The following is a 20820-nucleotide window of genomic DNA, read 5'->3' as shown; positions in this document are numbered from 1 at the left end:
CCATTTTTCACTGAGTTGGTCATGCCCAACATCCTAAAAATCACTGATGTCTCTCGTTATCTAAGAACCTACATCCAGGTCATCACTGAGCTGCAGCAAGTCTAACTTCAGAACAAATCCAAAGTCATTCTGCCACCTTGTTATAAAACCCTACAGGTCAAGCTACCACCATCTTGCCTGATTTCCCTGCAACCCTGGATGGACAAATCTATAAAATCGCATTAGCTATAAAATCCAAAGTCATGACAGTGGCCACAAGGTCTCAATCTCTATGCCCCTGGCTTACTCCTCTAACTGCATCTCCTACCATTTATCGCTCTGTCTAATCAATCTGCCTTTCCTGCTCATAATTAGACACACTTGGATTCTATCAGAGACTTTGGAATATTTTTAATTTTGCCTATAAAAACTTTCACCCACATCTTTGCACGATTTACTATTAAATTTCATTCAAATTCCTGTTCATTCCTCTTCCCTAAGAGAGTTATCTTGTTTGCCCTATTTAAAAATAGCCCTTCTTGGAACTAATTTCTAGTGATAGTTTAAAAATATTTATCTTCTTAGTTGTATATTTACCCATCCATTTCTATACAAATGCCATGAAAGTCTTTTTTTTCTTGTGTGCCACTTACATTCCCATTAGAACAGTAAAGGACACTTAGTAGGTGTTCTATTCTTATTTTCCAAATGAATATATTCCCATCTACTATGCTACATTATAACTTCAGAAGTCTGTGATTGGCATAAAACTGAACTGTCTTAAATTTTTGAAGCCAGCGAAGCTTTACTTTCTCCAAAGTTCCGACCTTGTGGTGAGTCCCCTAAAATGTATCCATGCACGGTTAGAACGGATCAGAAAATATAAAGCAATGAATCCAGCGTCCTGAGCTTTGGATAATAAAATAATATGCATCATTATTAGTCTTTCTCTACCTCCTGGAGGTCCAAACACCCTCTAAATCTCTACCTCCGGGGGATTTGAACACTCATAAATCTCTACCTCCAGGGGATTTGAACACTCATTAAGTAAAGAATAGAGTTGGACTCGTTAGTCCTTTTCTATCTCCAGTGGTTTAGCCACTCCTAGGCAAATAGGACTTCCTAGTCTTTCTCTATCACTGATGGGTCTAGACCAGTGTTTTTCAAGCTTTTCTATCTCAGGCATACTTGAACCTATAGTTAAACATCTGTAGTGCACTTATGTTAATCAAAAAAAAAAAAGGGTAAAGAAAAAAATATATTTATAGTGCTTTGAACATCTTTAAAAATAATTTAATTAATGACCTTTAAAAACTTCTGCAGCCCACCTGTTGAAAAATCACTGATCTAGACATTTATTAAGCAAAGATTAAAACTTGCTGTATTTCTTCTGGTTCTATTATGCATTCCGTCCAGCTTGTAGAAGATTCACAGCCTCCAACAGACGGCTGTTGGTCTTTCACACCACATCTCCAGCCACTGTGTGACAGCTGCGATGCCCAGGACCTCCTTAACTAACATACCATGTCCTGGATGATGCCAGAATGTTCACCAAACAGGACTCAACCACACACAAAAGAACTCCCCTACCCTAATTCAGTGCTGACGCCACGTTGGTGGCAGCCCATCTGCTTGCAGATGTTTTAATAAATCCCTGCTATTAAATCTTCTCAGCCAGGTTCTTTGTGGCAACTTCAGCTGATAGTCATCTTCATAGACATAAGAATAACCAATGGAAAAGAAAATAAACCAAGAAAGTTAACTACCACTCTTTCCTTTCCCTCTATACACACATGGTAAATTATAGGCTAAAAGAAAGAGATTCTAAGGACCACTGCATCCAGTGATTCCTTAACTTAGTGGTTCTTTAAGTACGTACTGCTAACCACCAAATTCTGACAATTCTTGGTCAGTCATAGTGGCTTATGACCATAAGCCTAGCACTTTGGGAGACAGAGGCAGAAGGATGTCTTGAGCCTAGACGTTCAAGACCAGACTGAGCAACATAGCAAGATCCTGTCTGCACAAAAAATAGAAAAATTAGCCAGGCTGTGTTGTAATCCCAGCTACTCAGGAGGCTGAAGTGGGAGGGAAGACTGCATGAGCTCAGGAGTTTGAAGTGGAATTAAGGTTTGATGCCACTGCCACTGCAGTCTACCTTGGGCAACAGAGAGAGATCCTTTCTCAAAAAAAAAAAACAAAAAAACAGCAAAAGAAATGCAAATTTTTGAACTGACACACACCTACAGAATTAGCAAGCGCCTCTTTCGTAGCCCCTCCCCCCAGGTGCTTCTGATGCACAACCAACTTGGAGAGCTGCTGTCTTTAATTCTTTCACGGGCATCATCTGGGTAGCTTTCCAGAAAATACATATTTGAGTCCTGCCCTGCAGCTCCTGCTTCATAAGAAGAAACACACACAAACACACAACTGATGAAATACCTACAGCAAACAGCTTTAATGCAAAGCCCATTTACACAACACACACACACATTTCTAGTAGAAAAAGCATGAGGTGTGACGTCCAAAGATAACAGTTCTGACGGTAATTTTGACAACTTCTAGCCGTATGCACCTGAGTCAGTTACTTAACCTCTCTTCAAGACAGTTTTCTCATGTTTAAAATAAGGATAATAAATCTTAACCTGCATAAGGCCAGGTTTTAGTGACCAGCAAAGATACTTTAGTTAGGAAAGTATGTTGAAAATGACAAGGTAAAGTGCAAACGGCATATAAAGTAGTGCGGCTGCCACAGTCGTAACTTTTACACTGCTGCTAGATTCTTGGCAGACATTTGAAAACTGTGAGTCTGGGTCGTAATGAGAAGAACTAGGTGCAAATCTCTGAGTGCCAATATTGCTCTGAACTGGTGAGTTGGATACCCCGTGTGGAAGGCCACTGGAGTCAGTGCAAATTCTGTTTTCCCAGTGAAGACGGGATAACTTCTGTTTTAAATAAAACTCATAAATCCCCCTCTATAAAGAACTCCCGTTCTTTATCAGTTTCCATCAAAGAAGAATAAACTATGATTAATTTTCTATAACCATGAATTTAATTGCATTTTCCCTGGCCCTCTGTAATTTTCAAAAAGTGGAAAGGTTAGATTGCTCTGTTCGTTAATGTACCATTAAAGATATTTAATTGTCTTAACAGCAGATCATCGAAGGGCGTGGGCAATTAACATGAAGCAATTTCACACCTAAATTAATGTCACATGCAGTTCCTTAGGAACTGCAGGAGAATTTTAAATGCTGGTTTGGAAGCAGTGCATTGCCATAGAAATGCATCTAGTTTCTGTAACTATTTTATTAGAAAGAGTTAAGAGACATTGTGACTATAAAGTAGAACCAGGCCTGCTGCTATACATAGGTGTTGCATGTCCGGTCTATGAACATTGGGTCAATTTAAGGAGGTGGTCAGTGTAAGGAGGTGGTCAGCTATGGAGGTTCTACTGTATAGCTTCTTAGAAAGAAGTAATATTTGTAGGAAAAAGGCACGGGAGTTCGTTTACAGACTATATTCAGAAACCAGCAAAAAGTTGCTTCGAAAGCAAAGGTTTTCAGAAGGAATGTGTCACAGGCTGGCAGAGATCTGAAACCCAAGGGGAGAGAGAGAGAATTGTTATCTCTTCTGTAATTGAAATAATCAACAGCATGGAAGGTACTTTTTAATTTATTCCATTTTTCTATTTTTGTCTTTTAGTATGGTTGGGTCCAAAAGAGGATTTTGAAGAATAAGCCTTTACATTTCTTTCCAGTTTATTGAAAATAAAATATCATAATCAATTTGCCATTAGTGTCCTCCCAGGTAGAGATTTGCACATCAGGGCTCCTGATTCGTTTTTTCCTTTGGTGTCTTATTATACAGGTGTTGAAGTGATTATTATTGTTCTTCCAAAATCAAATTTCATTGCTTATAATTTCTCATGCAAGGCCATAACTCACAGCCTTTCCTCAATACACAACACAATAAGACAATGCCCATGTTCCAAGGGAAAATGAAAAAAGGCACTTTACATTTGAGCTGACAGAATTCTCTTGAGAAATCAAACTTTTGCACCATGTCTAATCTTCATCTTATTCCTGTGAAACAGATGGAATTTATAATTGACTTCATCTTTAGAGATGACTTAAGGTTGAAAAAGGTAAATTATTTTCTCAAAGTTCCCTAGCAAATCATTGCCAAAACTTTGATCAGAAGAATTAGACATTTCTGTATCCTTGGTTACTTGACTTCAGAAATAAAGTGTATTAAAACAATGGTATTAGCTCTACTCACCCTTTAACTCTGCACTTAAACATATGTATCTTAATAGTAATAAGAAACATAAAAATGTAACATGTTTAATTCTATGATGGGCAGAGGATTTATATTTTATTATGCTTACTCTAACACACTGAGCACAATAATGTGAATGAATTTAAATTAGCTATGAACAGATTTAACAAAAATGTGTTTAGAAACAAGAGATTGAGCCTAGAATAGAAATTGAGATTCAACTTTGGGTGTGGCAAGAACCACTCAGACAATTTTTTAAACATGTAGGTTCCTAGAACATACTCAGATTTAATAAATTAGATTCTTTTGGTTATTCTTTCTAAAGATTTATAGATTTTTTTTTCCATTCTTGTGATGCTTTACTAAGAAGAGTGTGTTTCAACTGCATCCAGGATATTACAAAAGATGTGAGGTCACCACTTTTTTTTTTTTTTTAAGATTTATAGCTTTTAAGAACATTCCCCATGGTCCTAATACCGATGTTTGGGAAACGCTCATCTACATTATTCTTCTGGGACTTCAATCAGGTTCCATTAGCTTAAAGCAATAGTTCTAACTAGTAAAATAGATAACATTAACTGTCCTACAGTTGTGTGTGTGAGTGTCCTGTCTCCCTACTAAAAAGTAAATTGGTGGAAATGGGTGAATATTCCTTTAGTCCAAGTTTAATACTTCTATTAGGGATGGATGGCTCTCAATTGCTACGTACTGGTCTTACTTTGCAAATATCTTTTTTTTCCCTTCAGAACTCAGCTCTTGAATCTTAAATCTTTGTAAAGTGCACACATTCTCTTCAGGGGAACAGACCAGATTCTGAATACTCAACCACCTGCAGGAGCTGAGTAATGAGGAAGGAGGAGAAAAGGAGGAGACCGCATTTTGTTCTTTGTCAAATGGTTTTTGGCTCCCGTATCTGATGGTAGAGGGGGAGGTCCCCAAGACAAGTTAAATCTGGGGGAGTTCCTTCTCTGCAGTGCGAACAATGCTCTGAAAGGGCAGAGCTGGGGTTCATGAAGCCTGTGCTGTTGTCTTACACTCCAGGGGAGGGGACGCGTGTAAGGAGAGGTTGACATATAGTAACGGACTTAAATGTCAAGTCCATCCCTCTGTCTGATGGACGCCCTGCAACCCCTCATTAACACCTCCTGTGCTCTAACACCTCCTGGGCTCTAACACCTCCTGTGCTCTAAACACGGGTTGAGGGTGAAGGAGTGAAGGGAAATGGGCTGGTGCGTGGCTATTTTCACGTCATCAGCATAGGAATTAATGATCCTCAAACTGGCAGAGCTTAATTTTGGGAATCCTGGACTGGGATAAAGGCAGAGATATTTGAAAAACAACAGCCAAACCGAAAACAATAACAACAACAAAAAAACCATTGTACTTTGGCTTTTCCTCCAGAAAAGGCCAATTCCACTCACAAAGCAGAGGCTCGTTTACTCACAGTCCTGGACTGTTGGGTGGTTAACGGTATTGATAGTGGGGTCCCCGTGCTCACAAATAAAAATTCCTTTAAAAGCCAAAATACGAAATAATTGGAGCTTTTTCATTAAACAGAAAGATGACTAATCCCAATGGATCTCTCATTTTCTATTTGATTTTTAAATGTGTCTTAAAGTTATATGTTTTCTAGTGGGCCTACAGAAAAAAATATCAAAAATTTTCTTTAAAAATAACACGTACAGCTAGAATGGCTTTTACCCTAGTCCCTCGTCCAAAAGAAAAAAGAAAGAAAATCATCTATAAGAGAAATAGCTCATAAGTGGTCCTCTTCATTCATGATTCAATAAAGAAAATGTGTTTAGACTATTTTTATACATAAATCCCAGGCTAGGTTCCATGAAAGAACACGATTTTACACTAAAGTGCTCCTGAAGACTGCCACACAATGTCATTCATTGCCAAAGAACTTGAGGAATCTTATCTGGTCCAAATTCTTCTGCAAAGTAGGAAAAGGAACCTGTTAGAATTCGTCAGAAAAGTGACGTATTCTTACTTCTTTCTTGCTTAACTTGAACATGGCATGCCACTAACTGTTTTATTTTATCATCTACCAGTATGTATTTTCCTGATCCTATCGTGTATACCAGCCTCAATTTTGCATGGTTCAAAACCAGCTTACTATTCAAGCTGCATCGTGGTATAACACTTCTACTTTGCTGTCACTGAAGTTTTGAGTATTTACATATTCCTAGGCGCACCTGAGATGGATCGGTGATACAGCGTAGAGGTTAGGGGCACAGGAATTAACAAGATGCTTCCTAGATGGCAGTCCCAGTCTGTCTTTATGTAGGGCTGAGACCTTGAATGGGCTTACTTAACTATTTTAGTCTCCTCATCTATGAAATGAGGATAACAACACAAGGCAGTTGTGATATTTAACAAAAATGCATCACACACAACCTGCCTAGAAAATGGTAAATTGATACATGAACTGTAGGTAGCAGTAGCAAGACTATCAATAGTAATAATAGTAGAGGTGGCAAGAATAGGTGGATGATTGCAGCAGGGAGGAAGAAGGTCTCACTACACAGTAGAATCATGACTCACTAAAGTCAAGTGCAACCTCTAAAAGTCATGTAATGTTATAAAATATAACCGGATAGAGACTCGCTGGTAATTGTTTACATGTTTTGGATTATAATGACATCAAAGCACATAAGAGGCAGAGAACCAACCAAATTCCCATCTATCAGGTGAGTTACAAAAACATAAAAGTGTCTATTAATCTGCAAGAACTTTTATTTCTAAGGGGCAGGTAAATTCCACATTAAAAAGAAGGAAAGCACTCAGGAGACATTTATCCCAAATCATTCACCAGGGTCCTGTTATGCTGCCCTAGGTTCCACCCCAGCCCCTCTCAGCCCTCAGCCTGTCTCACCAGTGTTCAGCGGGTTTGAGTGCTTGATTGATTATTCAAGTCAGAAAGCCGTGGCGTGCCTTCTGCTCTGTCACTTATGACTGGTATGATTTGAGATCAATTGCTTAATGTCTCTGTGCTTCATTTTCCACATTTGTAAATGAAAATGATACTAAAAACTACTTCATGGAAATGGAATGAAATACAAGAGACAATAATTGAGATGTGCTCGGAATAGCACCTGTACAGAATCAGTGTTTATGAGACTGTTAGCTGCCATTGTTCAAAAACGTAAACTCGTTCTCCAAGACAAAAAGCAACGACATTCATTCACAGGGAATTAAAAGGGTTTTGGCCTAAAACCAATTAAGTTCTTGTTTTCATCTTTGGAAGTGATTCTCATCATAGTCTATACTTGGAGTACATCACAGATAAGTTTGGGCATTTGTCTGCACTCTGCGCATTCAGAGTGAGCTCACCACAAATAAGAGAGTGGCAAATTTAAGACGCGATAGTTTCTGTGGGAGAGATGCATGCAATGACAAGGTGACAGGGGTTTACTTTTATTTGAAGAAAGTCAGAAAGATTATCACAGGAGTGTTGACTCCTGAATTAATTCTTTAATAGGACTGAAAGGTGTTTTTCAGACCGATGAGTCTAGTGGATGAAAACCGGAGTTAGGGCTGAACCCCATGTGGCCTGTAAGAGTGAAAATTCTGCAGGAATAGGGAGAGCTGTGCAGCTAAAGGCACCAGGCAAGGGCAGCAGCCCGAGGGAGACCAGGACTTGTGAATGTGATGTGACTACACGGCATCCAGGGCTTTGAGCTGAGTGTCGACTGACACGAATGCTGGGTGGTAAATGTGATTGTCATAGTCATAGCACTCTGCTGTGCAGCGGGCACTGTGGGCATGGCTTGTCTGGCCACACCTCACAAGACACGTTGGAGACAGACCGAGCCAGAGTCACAGTGAACTCCCTGTCATCTCCTCAGACCAGGAGGCTGGGCCAATGTTTTAAGAGATTATGATGTGACTTCGGAGAAAAATGTTATCTTCGTAAATGCCCGGACCACGCCTGCTTACCTAGCTTGTGTCAGAAAGCTTGAATGAATTCAGGAAATGTGGTCACTCTAATGATAGACTGTCATCCTAGTGAAGGAACTTCTAAGAAAACACAGCCCAGTTGCCAGAAAGTGGGCTTTCTCAGCAAAAAAGAGAAAAAAAAATTATGTATTCTAATGCTCAATAGGAAATGAGTGAACTCTATATTACATGATCATGGGAGGGGAGCCTATATTATAGGCTCAGAGAAGGATAAGCAGGATAAAATTTAATATTGTAAATATAAAAGCATTATTGGCTTTTCAAGGGTGTATCTTGAGAAATTACATTATTAGATTTAATAAAAAAGGAAAGTACAATGCCAGATGATAACTATCACTATTTTTCTACTTTTAGGAAATTTCTATCTTCTACATTCAGGCATTTTTTTTCTTTAAGTGCAAATATTTGTAGTAAAAATTTTCCTTCCTTCCTTCCTTCTTTATTGTAATAGGAAGTGGTACTATTGTGTTTTCTGAATTTTTGTTCTGTATCTGTGTTCGAATTTGTTGCATTCCAGTCAAATCCTCCAGAGCAAAAGAATGAGGGTAACGATGAGCGTCAACACACAGGTAACAAAGAAAAAAAATGGCTTCCTACCTTCAATAGGTTTGGGTACAAAATGTGACGAGGGCTTGGTTTTCTTCACTCTGTTCCCCTTCATGATTTGACCTTCTTTATTGAGTCCCAGAAACCATGCTCGGCCTGATTCTTGCTGGCGGTACAGTGTGGAGGAATAGATCACATAGTAGTTTTCAAACACAGATTCCTTGAATTTGCATTCTGGAGTAAAAACATCCTGAAGGGAAAAAGAACACACAAAAAAGAGAAAGGACTTAAACATGAATAATCAGCAAATGCTTAAATCTAACAAGCTTGAGATACACGTCCTCTGTTAAGAACAAAGGAGAGGAACCTGAACCTGATTCCCATCAGCAGTTGGTTATAAGGATTCATCAGACAAAATCGAGAAACCTGATTTCCTTTCCAGCCACCTTTATTCCACAGAAGACAACTGCTCAAGCTTAAGTCACTTAGGAGGCTAAAATCATTCGCCACTGGGGCTAAGTCAGAACCCCGATTCTGGCATAATACTTTGCAAATTGAAGCGATGAACATTTCTCAGTGTAGCTGCCGTTGGCATGTAAAGAAGGCACGAGAATGCATCCGTGGGGATAAAAATCAAATACAGGCACAGTAAACTGAGGCTTACCAGATGTTTTTGAAGGGACTATCCCATATGTACAAAAAAGCATTGTATAGACACAATGTGTTTAACACTTGGGCTGATGTCAGTAACTTCCCCTTTAATTTTCTTAGAACTTAAAATAATTTTTTAACTTAAAAATCAAAATCACGGGTTTAGAAAAAACAGGAATACATAGTAGGAAAAAAAATTGCCATTACAATGAAAAATCCTCAATGAAACACGGAATAAAAGTTTTAGTCCCATTAGAAAACCTAAGATTCTCTAGTTCAACCCCATAACTCTTCTTCACTACATCCTGGAAGAATTTCAATGTGAGGCCCTCAGACTTCATGCAAGTAAACCTGGAATTAAGTTACTGATGAAAATAGGGGCAGAGTCGGTTGAAACCATAACCTTGCAGGCCATATTGCCAGGCTAATCTCCTGGCTTCCTTTGCAGAGAGCAAAGTGATGCATAGGTGAGGACGGTCAAGGCCTTCAGAGCTAAAGATTCTTTTGATTTTGTTGTTGTCTCTCTTTGTTTTCAAGAGACAAGATCTTAATCCAGGCATCCTCAAACTACAGCGTGCGGGCCACATGCGGCCTGCCCAGGACATTTATCCGGGCTGCCGGGTGTTTTTGCCGCCACTGCCTGTCCTGCTTAGCCACTGCCTGTCCTTTAAACTATAGTCTGGCCCTCCAACGATGTGAGAGACAGTGAACTGGCCCCCTGTTTAAAAAGTTTGACGACCCCTGTCTGTTGCCATGGCTGGCCTTGAGCTCCTGGGCTCAAACAACACTCCCATCTCTACCTCCTAATTAGATGAGACTACAGGTGCACGCTACCACGCCCACCCTGAAATGGTTCCAGCGTTACAGACCAAAATAGGAGCCTAAGACCATGGGAATGGAAAAGGATTATAGACATTAAAATAATAACAATAAAAAGTTAATTTTTGTATATTAATCCTGAAATATGATTTCTCAGAGTACTCCAAGCTTTAATAAACTAAGTGGCTTAAGAATCAGAAGCAAATGACCATGACAGCCTTCACATCCATTATGATGGTGATGATGAAACAATGACAATAAGAAGTATTGGTGAGGATGTGGCGAACCAGTGGAAAGATAAAATGACACAGCAACTGTGGAAAGTAGGTTGGCAATTCCTAAAAGGCTAAATACACAGTTGCCATATGACCCAACAATTCTACTTCCGGGTCAATACCTAAGAGAAATGAAAACATGTGTCCACACAGAAACTTGTAGACAAATGTTCACAGCAGCTAAAAAGCATAGTAAATAATCAGTATAAAGGGGGATTTTTTTTTTTTTCCATTTGAAAGACTAACTAGTAGTCACATTCCATTTGGAAGACATAACCATCATCTCATGAACTGTGCTTACCTCTATCAGCCTGAGCTCTCAGGCCAGTGTTAAGGTCCGCACCTTAACAAAGTTCATATAAATTTACTGTTGAAACAGAAACACCCTCACAGGCATATTACATATGTAGATACATGGAATGGTAGGTCTGTTTTTCACAATTGTTACTCCAAAATCTTTCTGTTGTTCAACTGAAGCTGACTTTGACTTCAATGGAATATGAATATTTTGATGGTGTTCTGAAATTTTATTTTGTCTTTTAGAAAATTTTACTTAACAAAAAGTTGAATATGAAAATGTACACAAACAGGCCGAACCAGCTTTACTTACACTCGCTCCAAGGCTTCTAACTGATGATACCATTTCCTCATATACCCCCATTCCAATAATGTTCTGTTGCCCAGTAGTTGCCATCTCCACACATTCATCTATCACAAGGTTCATAAAGGGATGAAAATTATACGTCCAGGAAACCCCCGCAATATTTCTTGGACATATCCACCACCATTTAATTTCAATGATAACTTCTTGTCCATAAATTTTTTCAACTTGGGAGGGTGAGCTTTGTTCATGGTAACTACTCCACCAGATTAAAGAGGATTAGAAAGGTAATTCACGACCCCAGCACGCTCCAACGGGAAGCCAGGCATCTTGTTCTGAAATTATTCTGGGGCATTCAATCCATTAGCAGCATTCGCACAACTGGTTTTTGTCCTATCACTGTATATGTCATAACGTAACCAATTCTTTTTCACATTCCAAACACCTATCCACCCTAGCCTTGCCCTCTACAGTTAAGAACTTCTGTCCATTTCAATCCAGATGACAAATGAATGCTGGAACACTACTCAAGCTCAAGATGATCACTCAGGATCCCTTCCGGCCTCTCCCCAACCTATCTGATTCCAACCCACTCTCTCTAGAGATCCTCTCCCTGACCCTCAATTTCCTAGTTTCATACTCTAGGATCCTTAATCCTTCTTCCATAACTGAGCTTCCTCCTGACTCTTCTGTCTGCACTGAGACCGTCAATATCCTACACAGTTTCTGGGACTGTAAGGTTTATCATTGTCCAGGTAAGTCCTTTCCTCCTTGGCCAGGCTCTAACTATGCAGCTGGGGCCCTTCCCACGCCCATTTGAGTAGAATTCTCCTCAAGATACAAACACCATGAAGGACAAAGAGACAGAGATTTTGAAATTGTCATGAATATATGGACAGAGTGCTATCTTGCTTTCAAGATCGACTATCACTGCCATATTGTTTGTATCACGTGCTAATTTCTTGCCATGCACCCAATTTCATCACACTCAGCCACTGGTCTTCTTGCCCTTGCTCAAACACAGCAAGCACATCCCATTTCAGATGCTTCACCCTTGACGTTCCTTGTTCTTGACAACCTCTTCAATAACATATTACATGGTTTGATCTTCTGTTTTATTCAGGTCACTGCTCACATCTAACTACCTCAGGGAGACCTCCTTTGACTGCCTTACATAATTCATACCTCCTCCAGTCACTATCTGACCATTAACCTAGTTTTCTTCTTCTTTGCAATTAGACCCTTCCAGACATTAGAATATAAATGAATTTTGTTTAAGCTCCATGAAGGTAGGCACCAGGATGGTTACATTTCCTTTGTATTCACAACAGTTTTTGTAGTTATAAAAGATTGATTCCAACAAAATAATTTGGTGAAAAGACATCACTAAGACCCAGATTTTTATTCCTATATATCTCTAACTTGTGCTCAAATTGGGAAGGTCATCTTAGGCTCTCAGTATCTCTAAAAGTAAAAAAAAGAAGTGCTTGTGCAATCAAGCAATCTCAAATGCCCCTTTAACCTTGTATATAATAAAATATTGTTATTTCAAAAATAGTACTTACTTACCAAAGAAAGGTGGAAATATATTATTTATCAAGCAAATAAAGAAAAATGTAATCAGAGAAGATACACTTTGCTATAATATCAGTAATTATGATTAATGATTTTCCCCATGGCATGTAAAATTTACTGATTTTTCAAACATATGTCAGATAGAAAGGGCCCTCTGGTTTTTATTTCTCTTCTACGGTTAAAACCCCAAAGTTTTAATTATTCCTTTTTTATATTTCATGTTTTTTTTTCCCCCCTGAGACAGAGTCTTATCCTTTCACTGAGTCTAGAGTGCCATGGTGTCAGCCCATCTCACAGCCACTTCAGACTTCTGATTTCAAGCTATCCTCCTGCCTTAGCCTCCCCAGTAGCTGGGACTACAGGCACCTACCACACTGTTTCACTCATTTTTCTGTTCTTAGTAGACATGGGGTCAGAACCATCTTCCTGCTTGCTGTCCATCCTTATTTACTGGGTTGTATTTAAGAAAGATAAGAATCAAAAACTATTGATGATTCTTCCAACATAATTTACATCCAACAACTTCAGAGACAGAAAGTTCCTTCAGTTATAATCTTTGAAAATAGATTCAAGCTGTGAAGCTTCTGGTCTGCTAACTTCATTAATGACCTTTAGATGCAAAGAATTTGAAAATTCTTGGTGTATCAGCAGCTTCTCTTTTAACTGTGTTGTCAGACATAATGACATTAAATCTAGCCAGAGAACGATTGTTTTCTATCCTGACAAGAGGAAAGAAAATGCCAAATTACATTATCACAAATGAATTTTTTTTAAAACTGGAATTGCTTTGACTGGAACAAGTCTGATTTTATAATTTAAAAAAAATTGCTGATACGGAAACCTTTGTCTATCTACTTTTGAGATAGTTTTTACCGGAAAACTACTGAGCTAATTTTTCTAAAAATAAAGGTTTTCTGTTAACACATTCTTTGCAATATCTGACATGGCAACAAGGTAAATTTACATTATCATAAAATAACACAACCCGTGATATATTGGGAATGTGATATAGGTAGATAAGGGAGGTAGATAGGCAAAAATATTCAAACCCCTGCTTTTTCACCTTAGATAAGTGACTTCTCTGACACTCAGTTTCACTATCTGTAAGTTAAGTTAATTATACCCTCATGCAAGGTTGTGATTACTAAGCAGGACAATGAAGGGACATCAGGTATGTCGTCTCTGGCATACTCACTCTCCTTACTTTTGGTTACAATTTCCAGGTGACAACTGTTATCTCAAGTCAGAATGTGTTAGCCTGTGCAGTAGACTAAGAAAAGTCCCTCTACTTGTGGAGTCCAAATAATGCATCTTGGGTATCTCTTCCCTGAGACAGGCTAATAACAGCTAACACATACGGCCTAATTAGACCATCTGTAGGCAAAGAACAGAGAGAAACCATCAAAGGGAAGACAAGTGCTGTGATAATTTTCAGGTTCTAATTAGGACTTATACCATATCTAGAGTCTGGTCAGAAGACTGAAAGTATGAAAATGAGGAGGGAGTGGGAAGCAGGACCAGCCTAGTGGGTGACGGTATACACTGGTGTCAAGCTATAATTCAGTGTTATCATCAAAATTATTCCCACAGGTGTCAATGCTCCAGAGACAATATTATCTCAAACAGATAATGGGGAAGCAGTGCAATTCACCACTGAAAACACTACTGGGCCTCATGAAGTGAGTGTGGGCACGAGATGTAACCAAGTGTCCAACTATGATGGAGCTTGAAAATCAAGGCAAGATCTGTGCCTCTTGAGCCTCAGCCTCTGTTTTCCTTTCCTCGGGATGAAAGTAGGGATGTTGTCAAACTGTCAAACTCCTATATTTCTACTGAAAAATTGTTCTACATTTTTTTTTTTTTTTGAGACAGTCTTATGGTGTCACCTTGGTAGAGTGCTATGGTGTCACAGCTCATAGCAACCTCAAACTCTTGGGCTTAAGTGATTCTCTTACCTCAGCCTCCCAAGTAGCTGGGATTACAGGCACTTGCCACAATTCCTGGCTACTTTTTGTTGCAGTTGTCATTGTTGTTTAGCTGGCCTGGGCCAGGTTCAAACCCGCCAACTTCAATTTTTGTGGCTGGCGCCGTAACCACTGTGCTATGGGCACCGAGCCAGTTGTTCTACATTTTCGAAAATCACCTTCCATATTCTAAAGGGTCCCAGAAATTATCACCTAACGCTGAAATTAGGTATATGTTTTTTACATGACATTTCCTAATTTTTAAAACTCTATGTGTCAATTTCCATAAAGTGACAATGGGCAGAACTATATATAGAAACTTCTTGAGACACCTAGGTAGACCACACACGCTCAGGATAAGACTCTTCTAAGCCTACAGTGCAACAGTGGCTTCAGGCGAGATGGCTGAATGGAGGTACTTGAGGGTGTGTAGGGCTGGGATATACTGAACTTTAGGCAAACCAGAAAGCAAAGACCTCAATTAAGTACACTTAACATGCACTAGTCATCTCAGGCCACAGTTTAAAATTGATAACCACATCCTAAGTGAGTCTACCTTCATCCCCAGACTAAAGACAAAATCCAAACAGACAAGTCAAGACTTAAGCATACACACATACACACAGAGATGTGCACACACACACACACACACAGACTTGCACACACATACACACAGAGATGTGCACACACACAGACTTGCATACACGTACACAAACACACAGATGTGCACACACACAGACTGGTACTCACATACATAGGCAGACACATACACACAGTGTGGCAATATCAAGAAGATCTATTTGTTACTAATCTGAATGCTAGAACAAAACACACACTTTTATTAGCAGGTAATGTGATATATATTCTATAATACACCCTACAAATGTCTAGCACATAATAAAAAAATCATAAAACACAGAGATAGTCAGGATAATGTAACCCATGATCCACCAATCCAGCAGACCGTAGAAAAGACCACAAGACAGCCCGGGTGTTAAAATTAACAGACACGAACCTTAAAGCAGCTGCTGTAAGTATATTTTAGGGCATAAAGAAAAGGAGGGACATAATGAATAAACGAGAAATATCAGAAAAAAAGGAAAATGACTTTGAAAAACTCAACAAAAATTTTAGAACCAGAAAACACAACATTTGAGAAAAAGAATTACTATGTATACTTAAAAGAAAGACTGGATATTGGCAAACAAAAGCATCAAGGAACTTAAAGACCAATTAATGGAAATTATCAAGGCTGAAGTATACAGATTAAAAAGAGACTGAAAACAGAGACTAGTAAGTAGTTGACAACATCAGATAGTCTTGCTTGTGTGGAAGACAAGAGAATAAAGTAGAAGAAAAGAATAAATAATAGTTAAAAACTGTCAATATGACAAAAATTAACATTTCTATAGGTACCGATTAAAGAAACTCAGCAAACACTAAGCAGGATAAATACCCTCAAACTACACTCAGATACATTATAACCAAAATTCTATAAAACAAAGATGAAAAAATGTTTAAATGAAGTGAAGAAGAGGGAAAAATACCACTTAAAATGCAGGCAAACAATGGAGGCTACAAGGTAATACAATGAGCTATTAAAATGTACAAGAGAAATCAAATTAAATTCATAACTATATCCAGCGAATATATCCTTCAAAACTGGTAAGGTAAAGTACATATATTTTCAGACCAACAAAGTGAGTGAATTCATTTCTGGCCATCTTGCAGTCCACGTGGCAGGGACGCTGAAAGCTGCTATTCAGGCTAAAGAGAAGTTACGCCAGATGAAAACTAGGTTACAGAAACAGAGATGAACAGCGCTGGAAATAATAAAGGTGCTGATAGATACGAAAGAATACACTGTACTCTTATAATTTTTCAAGCAAAAATAACATTGCATTGAGAAAGTTATAATGTAAAAATATAAAACATACATGACATGACAGAAAGGACAGGGGATTCATTGAAGTGCATTGTTATAAGATTCTTACGTTTCAGGTGAGAGCTAAAAATCTGATCATATGGAGCTGGACGGTGCAAAGATAGAGAGCAGACCCTGGGAAGGTGAGTGAGTGGCAGGGAGGAGGGTGAGGAGAGGCGGGCTACAGGGTACAAATAGACAGAAAATCACAAGGAATAAATTCAGTGTTGGATAGCAGAGCAGAGTGACTACCTATAATTATACAAAATGTATCCTGTTTGGAGATGGACACCCTAAATACTCTGACTTCACACCTTCCGGGTAGACAAAACTATCACAGGGACTTTACATAACCCATGCAAACATCGTCACCTAATTTAGTGTACTCTCATATTAATCTGAAATTTAAAAAAATATATTGAAAAATAAACACCCTGACTTGATCACTGCATATCATACACTAATACATTAATAAAATTTAACATGTAGCCCATACATTTGCACCAAGGAGTTAAAATTAAAAAATTTTTAAAAGTAAAAATAGCTCTGGCCGCATAACAACTAAATATGAACTACCAAAATCTGTTGGCTGTAGCTAAGGGAGTAGTCTTAGAGAATGGGAGACTGCACATACCCTTTGTCTCACTTCTAGGCACTTGACCTTCAGATAGAGTAACAACACATGTGCAAAATGAGGTATGTTCAAGATCATGTTCACGGTAAAGACATGTGACAACCTGTCTTTAGAATGATGTTTGAAATATTTAGAAAGATCTCCAAGACATAAAAAGCATGTGCATATTTGTAGATAGATACCACCATTTGTATTAAATTCACATACATAAGCACATAATGTACTTACACAAGCTACCACCCCTGTTAAATACACAAGTCCATGCACAGACACACAAGTATATTATCTGTATCTGCACAAAATATCTTGAAGGGTACACGAGGAGCTAGTAATCATGTTTGCCTCCTGGGAAGGGATTTGGGTGGTCGGAGAACAAAGGCATAAGCGGCCTCATGGTCCCAGCACTTCAAACAATCAATTGGGGGGGGGGACTCTGAGTCAAGTACAGTTAATGTACTAACTAAATGGGGCCTTATAATTACTAAAATAATTTTGTTTTAAATTTTATAAAACAGATTCTGATGTGGAAATGTCCTTGTCCAGGCGTACACATCAAGCAACAGCTTCATGACTACAAAAATTACACCACAAGTTCGCCTGACTCCAAATAAAAGAATGGCATTTTCTTGTGAAAAATCACTGAAGGAAGATCAGTGAGACTCTTTTGAATAAGCGACTTCCAAAATGGACTAGTTGCCTGAAAGAGAGAATGAGAATAAACCTGCTTACTTATCTCATCTGATTGGACCACCAGGATAACCTTGGAGCTCAGTACAGGGAATATTATGCATATATATTCAAACAAACAAACAAACTCTTATCTTTCTTTCAACTCTGTTTGCTTCATTTTTCAGGCTTTCTACAATTTGGAGCAATCCTAACTTCCAGGGGGGCCCCCAAATTTCTCCTCCAACACTTCCTAAATTTCTGATCAAAGCTGGCATGAACCATGTGGGTTTTTCCGGAAGATGAAAACACTTGACCTGTGAATATGCAATATCCTTTTATTGGTGAGCAATATGTCACCATAGGCATGAGCTGTAACTATGCCCACTGTCACCGAGGAGAAACGACTTCAGAATTCGCTTGTGTTACTTGCTTTCTCCTTGGGTTCAAATTATGCTTTCATTTACACAGAGTCTTCCTGGAAGTGATTATACTGCCCAGCAGCTAAAGCATTTCTCAGAATGGAAGGACTCTCATGGTCAATGAATGAGAAATGTGGGCTGAAAGCAGGGTGCCCTCAGAGCACCTGTGATGCAGGGCTGCTGAGATGCTGGTGTGAGGTAGAGAGGCAGCCCAAATCTTTTTTATTAATCTGAAGAGAAAGTAAGATTTTTTTTTTTTTTTTATATAGCAAAGCAAAGGGATCTCAATAACTTGCAAGGTACCCAGTGGGAAGCAGACTGACCAGACCTCAAATTGCTACCAGTGCTATAACCACCTCCCTCGCAGGGCATTCTGCTCTGCTCTGCCGGGTGGAGCCTGCACACACTATACCCCCAGGCACATTTATTTCAACAGCCTAACGCATCATCCGCCAGACAAACAGTTCTGATGGAACCAAAAAGCTAGAGCAGTGTTTTTTCAACAACATCTTCACTGCAGTGTTTCTTGCTATGATGATGAGTACTGGGAAAAAGAATTTCCAGTAAACACCTTCGCCGCTAAAAAGGAATGAAGAGAAAGAGGCCTGGTTCGCGGGAGGTCTTCCTCTAAAACCCTGGGTGATGGAATACCACTCTGTCCCGTTCAGGATATAACTTCTCTTAAATGACCAGAACTACACTTGGTTGATCGCATAAAAGATACTGAAAGCAAAAGAAGTTTAGACGTTCTGTCCTCCCAATGGGTGCAGGATCCTTGAAACCTAGAATGGCAAAGACGTAGTCTGCCTCTCCATTTTACAGATGAACAACGGAAGTGTGAGCAGAGGGAGGTAACGGCCCAATCAGGCTCATGGCACAGTCAGGACTACAGCTGGCTCTCCAGTCCAGGGATCTGCCCTCAGTATGTCATGATTCAGGGGTCCTCAAACTTTTTAAACAGGGGGCCAGTTCACTGTGCCTCAACTGTTGGAGGGCTGGACTGCCGGCCCCAGGTGAGTCGGCTACTAAGCAGGACAGGTAGGGTGGCAAGGTCAGATAAATGTCCTAGGTGGGCCGCATGTGGCCCGTGGGCTGTAGTTTGAGGACCCCTGAATACCCTTTAATAGATTGGTAAACGACCAGCTAACACAGGCTTTTACTTGTAATTATGCATATTTTCCATTAATCAAATGACTCTGACCAATGCACATCAGTCAATATAATATTCGTCATTCTGTTTACATAATATAAGGAAACTTCGTTTTTAGCCATTTTGGTGGTAGGTAGGTAGTATTTTGCTCTTAAGATTCCACAAAACAGCATTATAAAACAGAGTAAGTTTATGAACTGATGTTCTTAAGTGGGAATGATGAATGGAGAAAAGAAAGCATGTTTTAAATTGGAATTGGCATTTGTGGACAACGGAAATGCTGGGAAAGTGGGTCATGGGGCCCATCCAACTCTGAAACTTAATAACCTGCTGGTGGCCAGGGTTCCTATGCGTTCCATTTCTTTGTGATTCATAACTTGTGATGTGATTCTCTAGTAATTTTCTTGAGCAACCTAAACGTTGGCAAGTCTCTTACCCAAGGTGTTTTTGTAGACCTTAAAAGAATGGTAGACAAACGAAATGGTTCTGTAAACAGATCCATCTCCCCGTTTATAGAGTGTTTGTTACAAATCCACAGAAAGAGAGATTCAGACATACGTGAATAATTCACATCCTCTTCTGTCAGATTGCTAAATCATCTCACAGATATGTGTCCATCCTAATAGGTTATTGGATATATATCTTTCTGCTTCTCATAGATTTCACCACAATTTACATATTTATTTCACTTGTTACTCTGTCAAGTCCTCCTACGTACATCTGCAAATCCAAATCTCACCTCTTCTGAAAGATCTCCTTCACATTCAACTCCCTTCACAAAATCTCCTCTGATCCTAACACGTGGACATCATTTTCTTCTTACCCCCACCACAGCCGTGTTATCTGTGGCTGTCTTAACATAATGATCACTTGGCCTTATATTTCACATGTATTAGTGATTACGACCTCACTAAGTAGAAGTTATTTGAGATCAGAGCCTTGGTTTTCTTTCTCCTTGAAACTTTCACAATATCTGGAACCTTGTAGCTCCTCCATAACTGTTTTGTGACTAAGGAGGAAAGGGCTCTAACCTGCTCCAAATGTCCAGAAGAGTCTGATGGAATAGCCTTAGTCATGTCTCATCACGTTGCCAGAGCTAAATTTCCTCCACACCAACACAGCAAACAAGATTAGCCCAGCGATTTCTTGTTTGCCTTTTTAGTCCTTGAATTATTTTTAAGTGAAATTTAAAAGTTACAGCTAATAATCAACAGCATAAAAGGAAACAACCATCTATTCTTTTAGAAAATATTTACTCATTAGTGAAAGAGAAAGAAATATTTAAAAAATAGAAACAGAAGCAGACGTTCTCCAAGAGTCCACAACATGACAAAACAAACACAGGAAAGCCTGTATGTTCTTTCACATTC

General features: G+C 39.1%; 1 protein-coding gene across 3 annotated transcripts in view; it reads right to left on the bottom strand.

Annotated features, from left to right (window-relative positions):
• Positions 1-20820, bottom strand: part of FGF12 (fibroblast growth factor 12) — a 530610-nt gene that overhangs the window by 10526 nt on the left and 499264 nt on the right. For all 3 annotated transcript variants that reach the window (XM_012806903.1, XM_012806902.1, XM_003792698.2), the window contains one exon: positions 8821-9019. In XM_012806903.1, the coding sequence (XP_012662357.1) occupies positions 8821-9019 (199 nt within the window). The remainder of the gene's footprint in view (positions 1-8820; positions 9020-20820) is intronic.

This window comes from Otolemur garnettii, unplaced genomic scaffold (assembly GCF_000181295.1).
Source record: "Otolemur garnettii isolate 467f Iridium unplaced genomic scaffold, OtoGar3 scaffold00060, whole genome shotgun sequence".
In the NCBI taxonomy this organism is placed as follows: Eukaryota; Metazoa; Chordata; class Mammalia; order Primates; family Galagidae; genus Otolemur; species Otolemur garnettii.
Note: the sequence above shows the minus strand (reverse complement) of the source record. Positions and strands in the feature narration are given on the sequence as shown.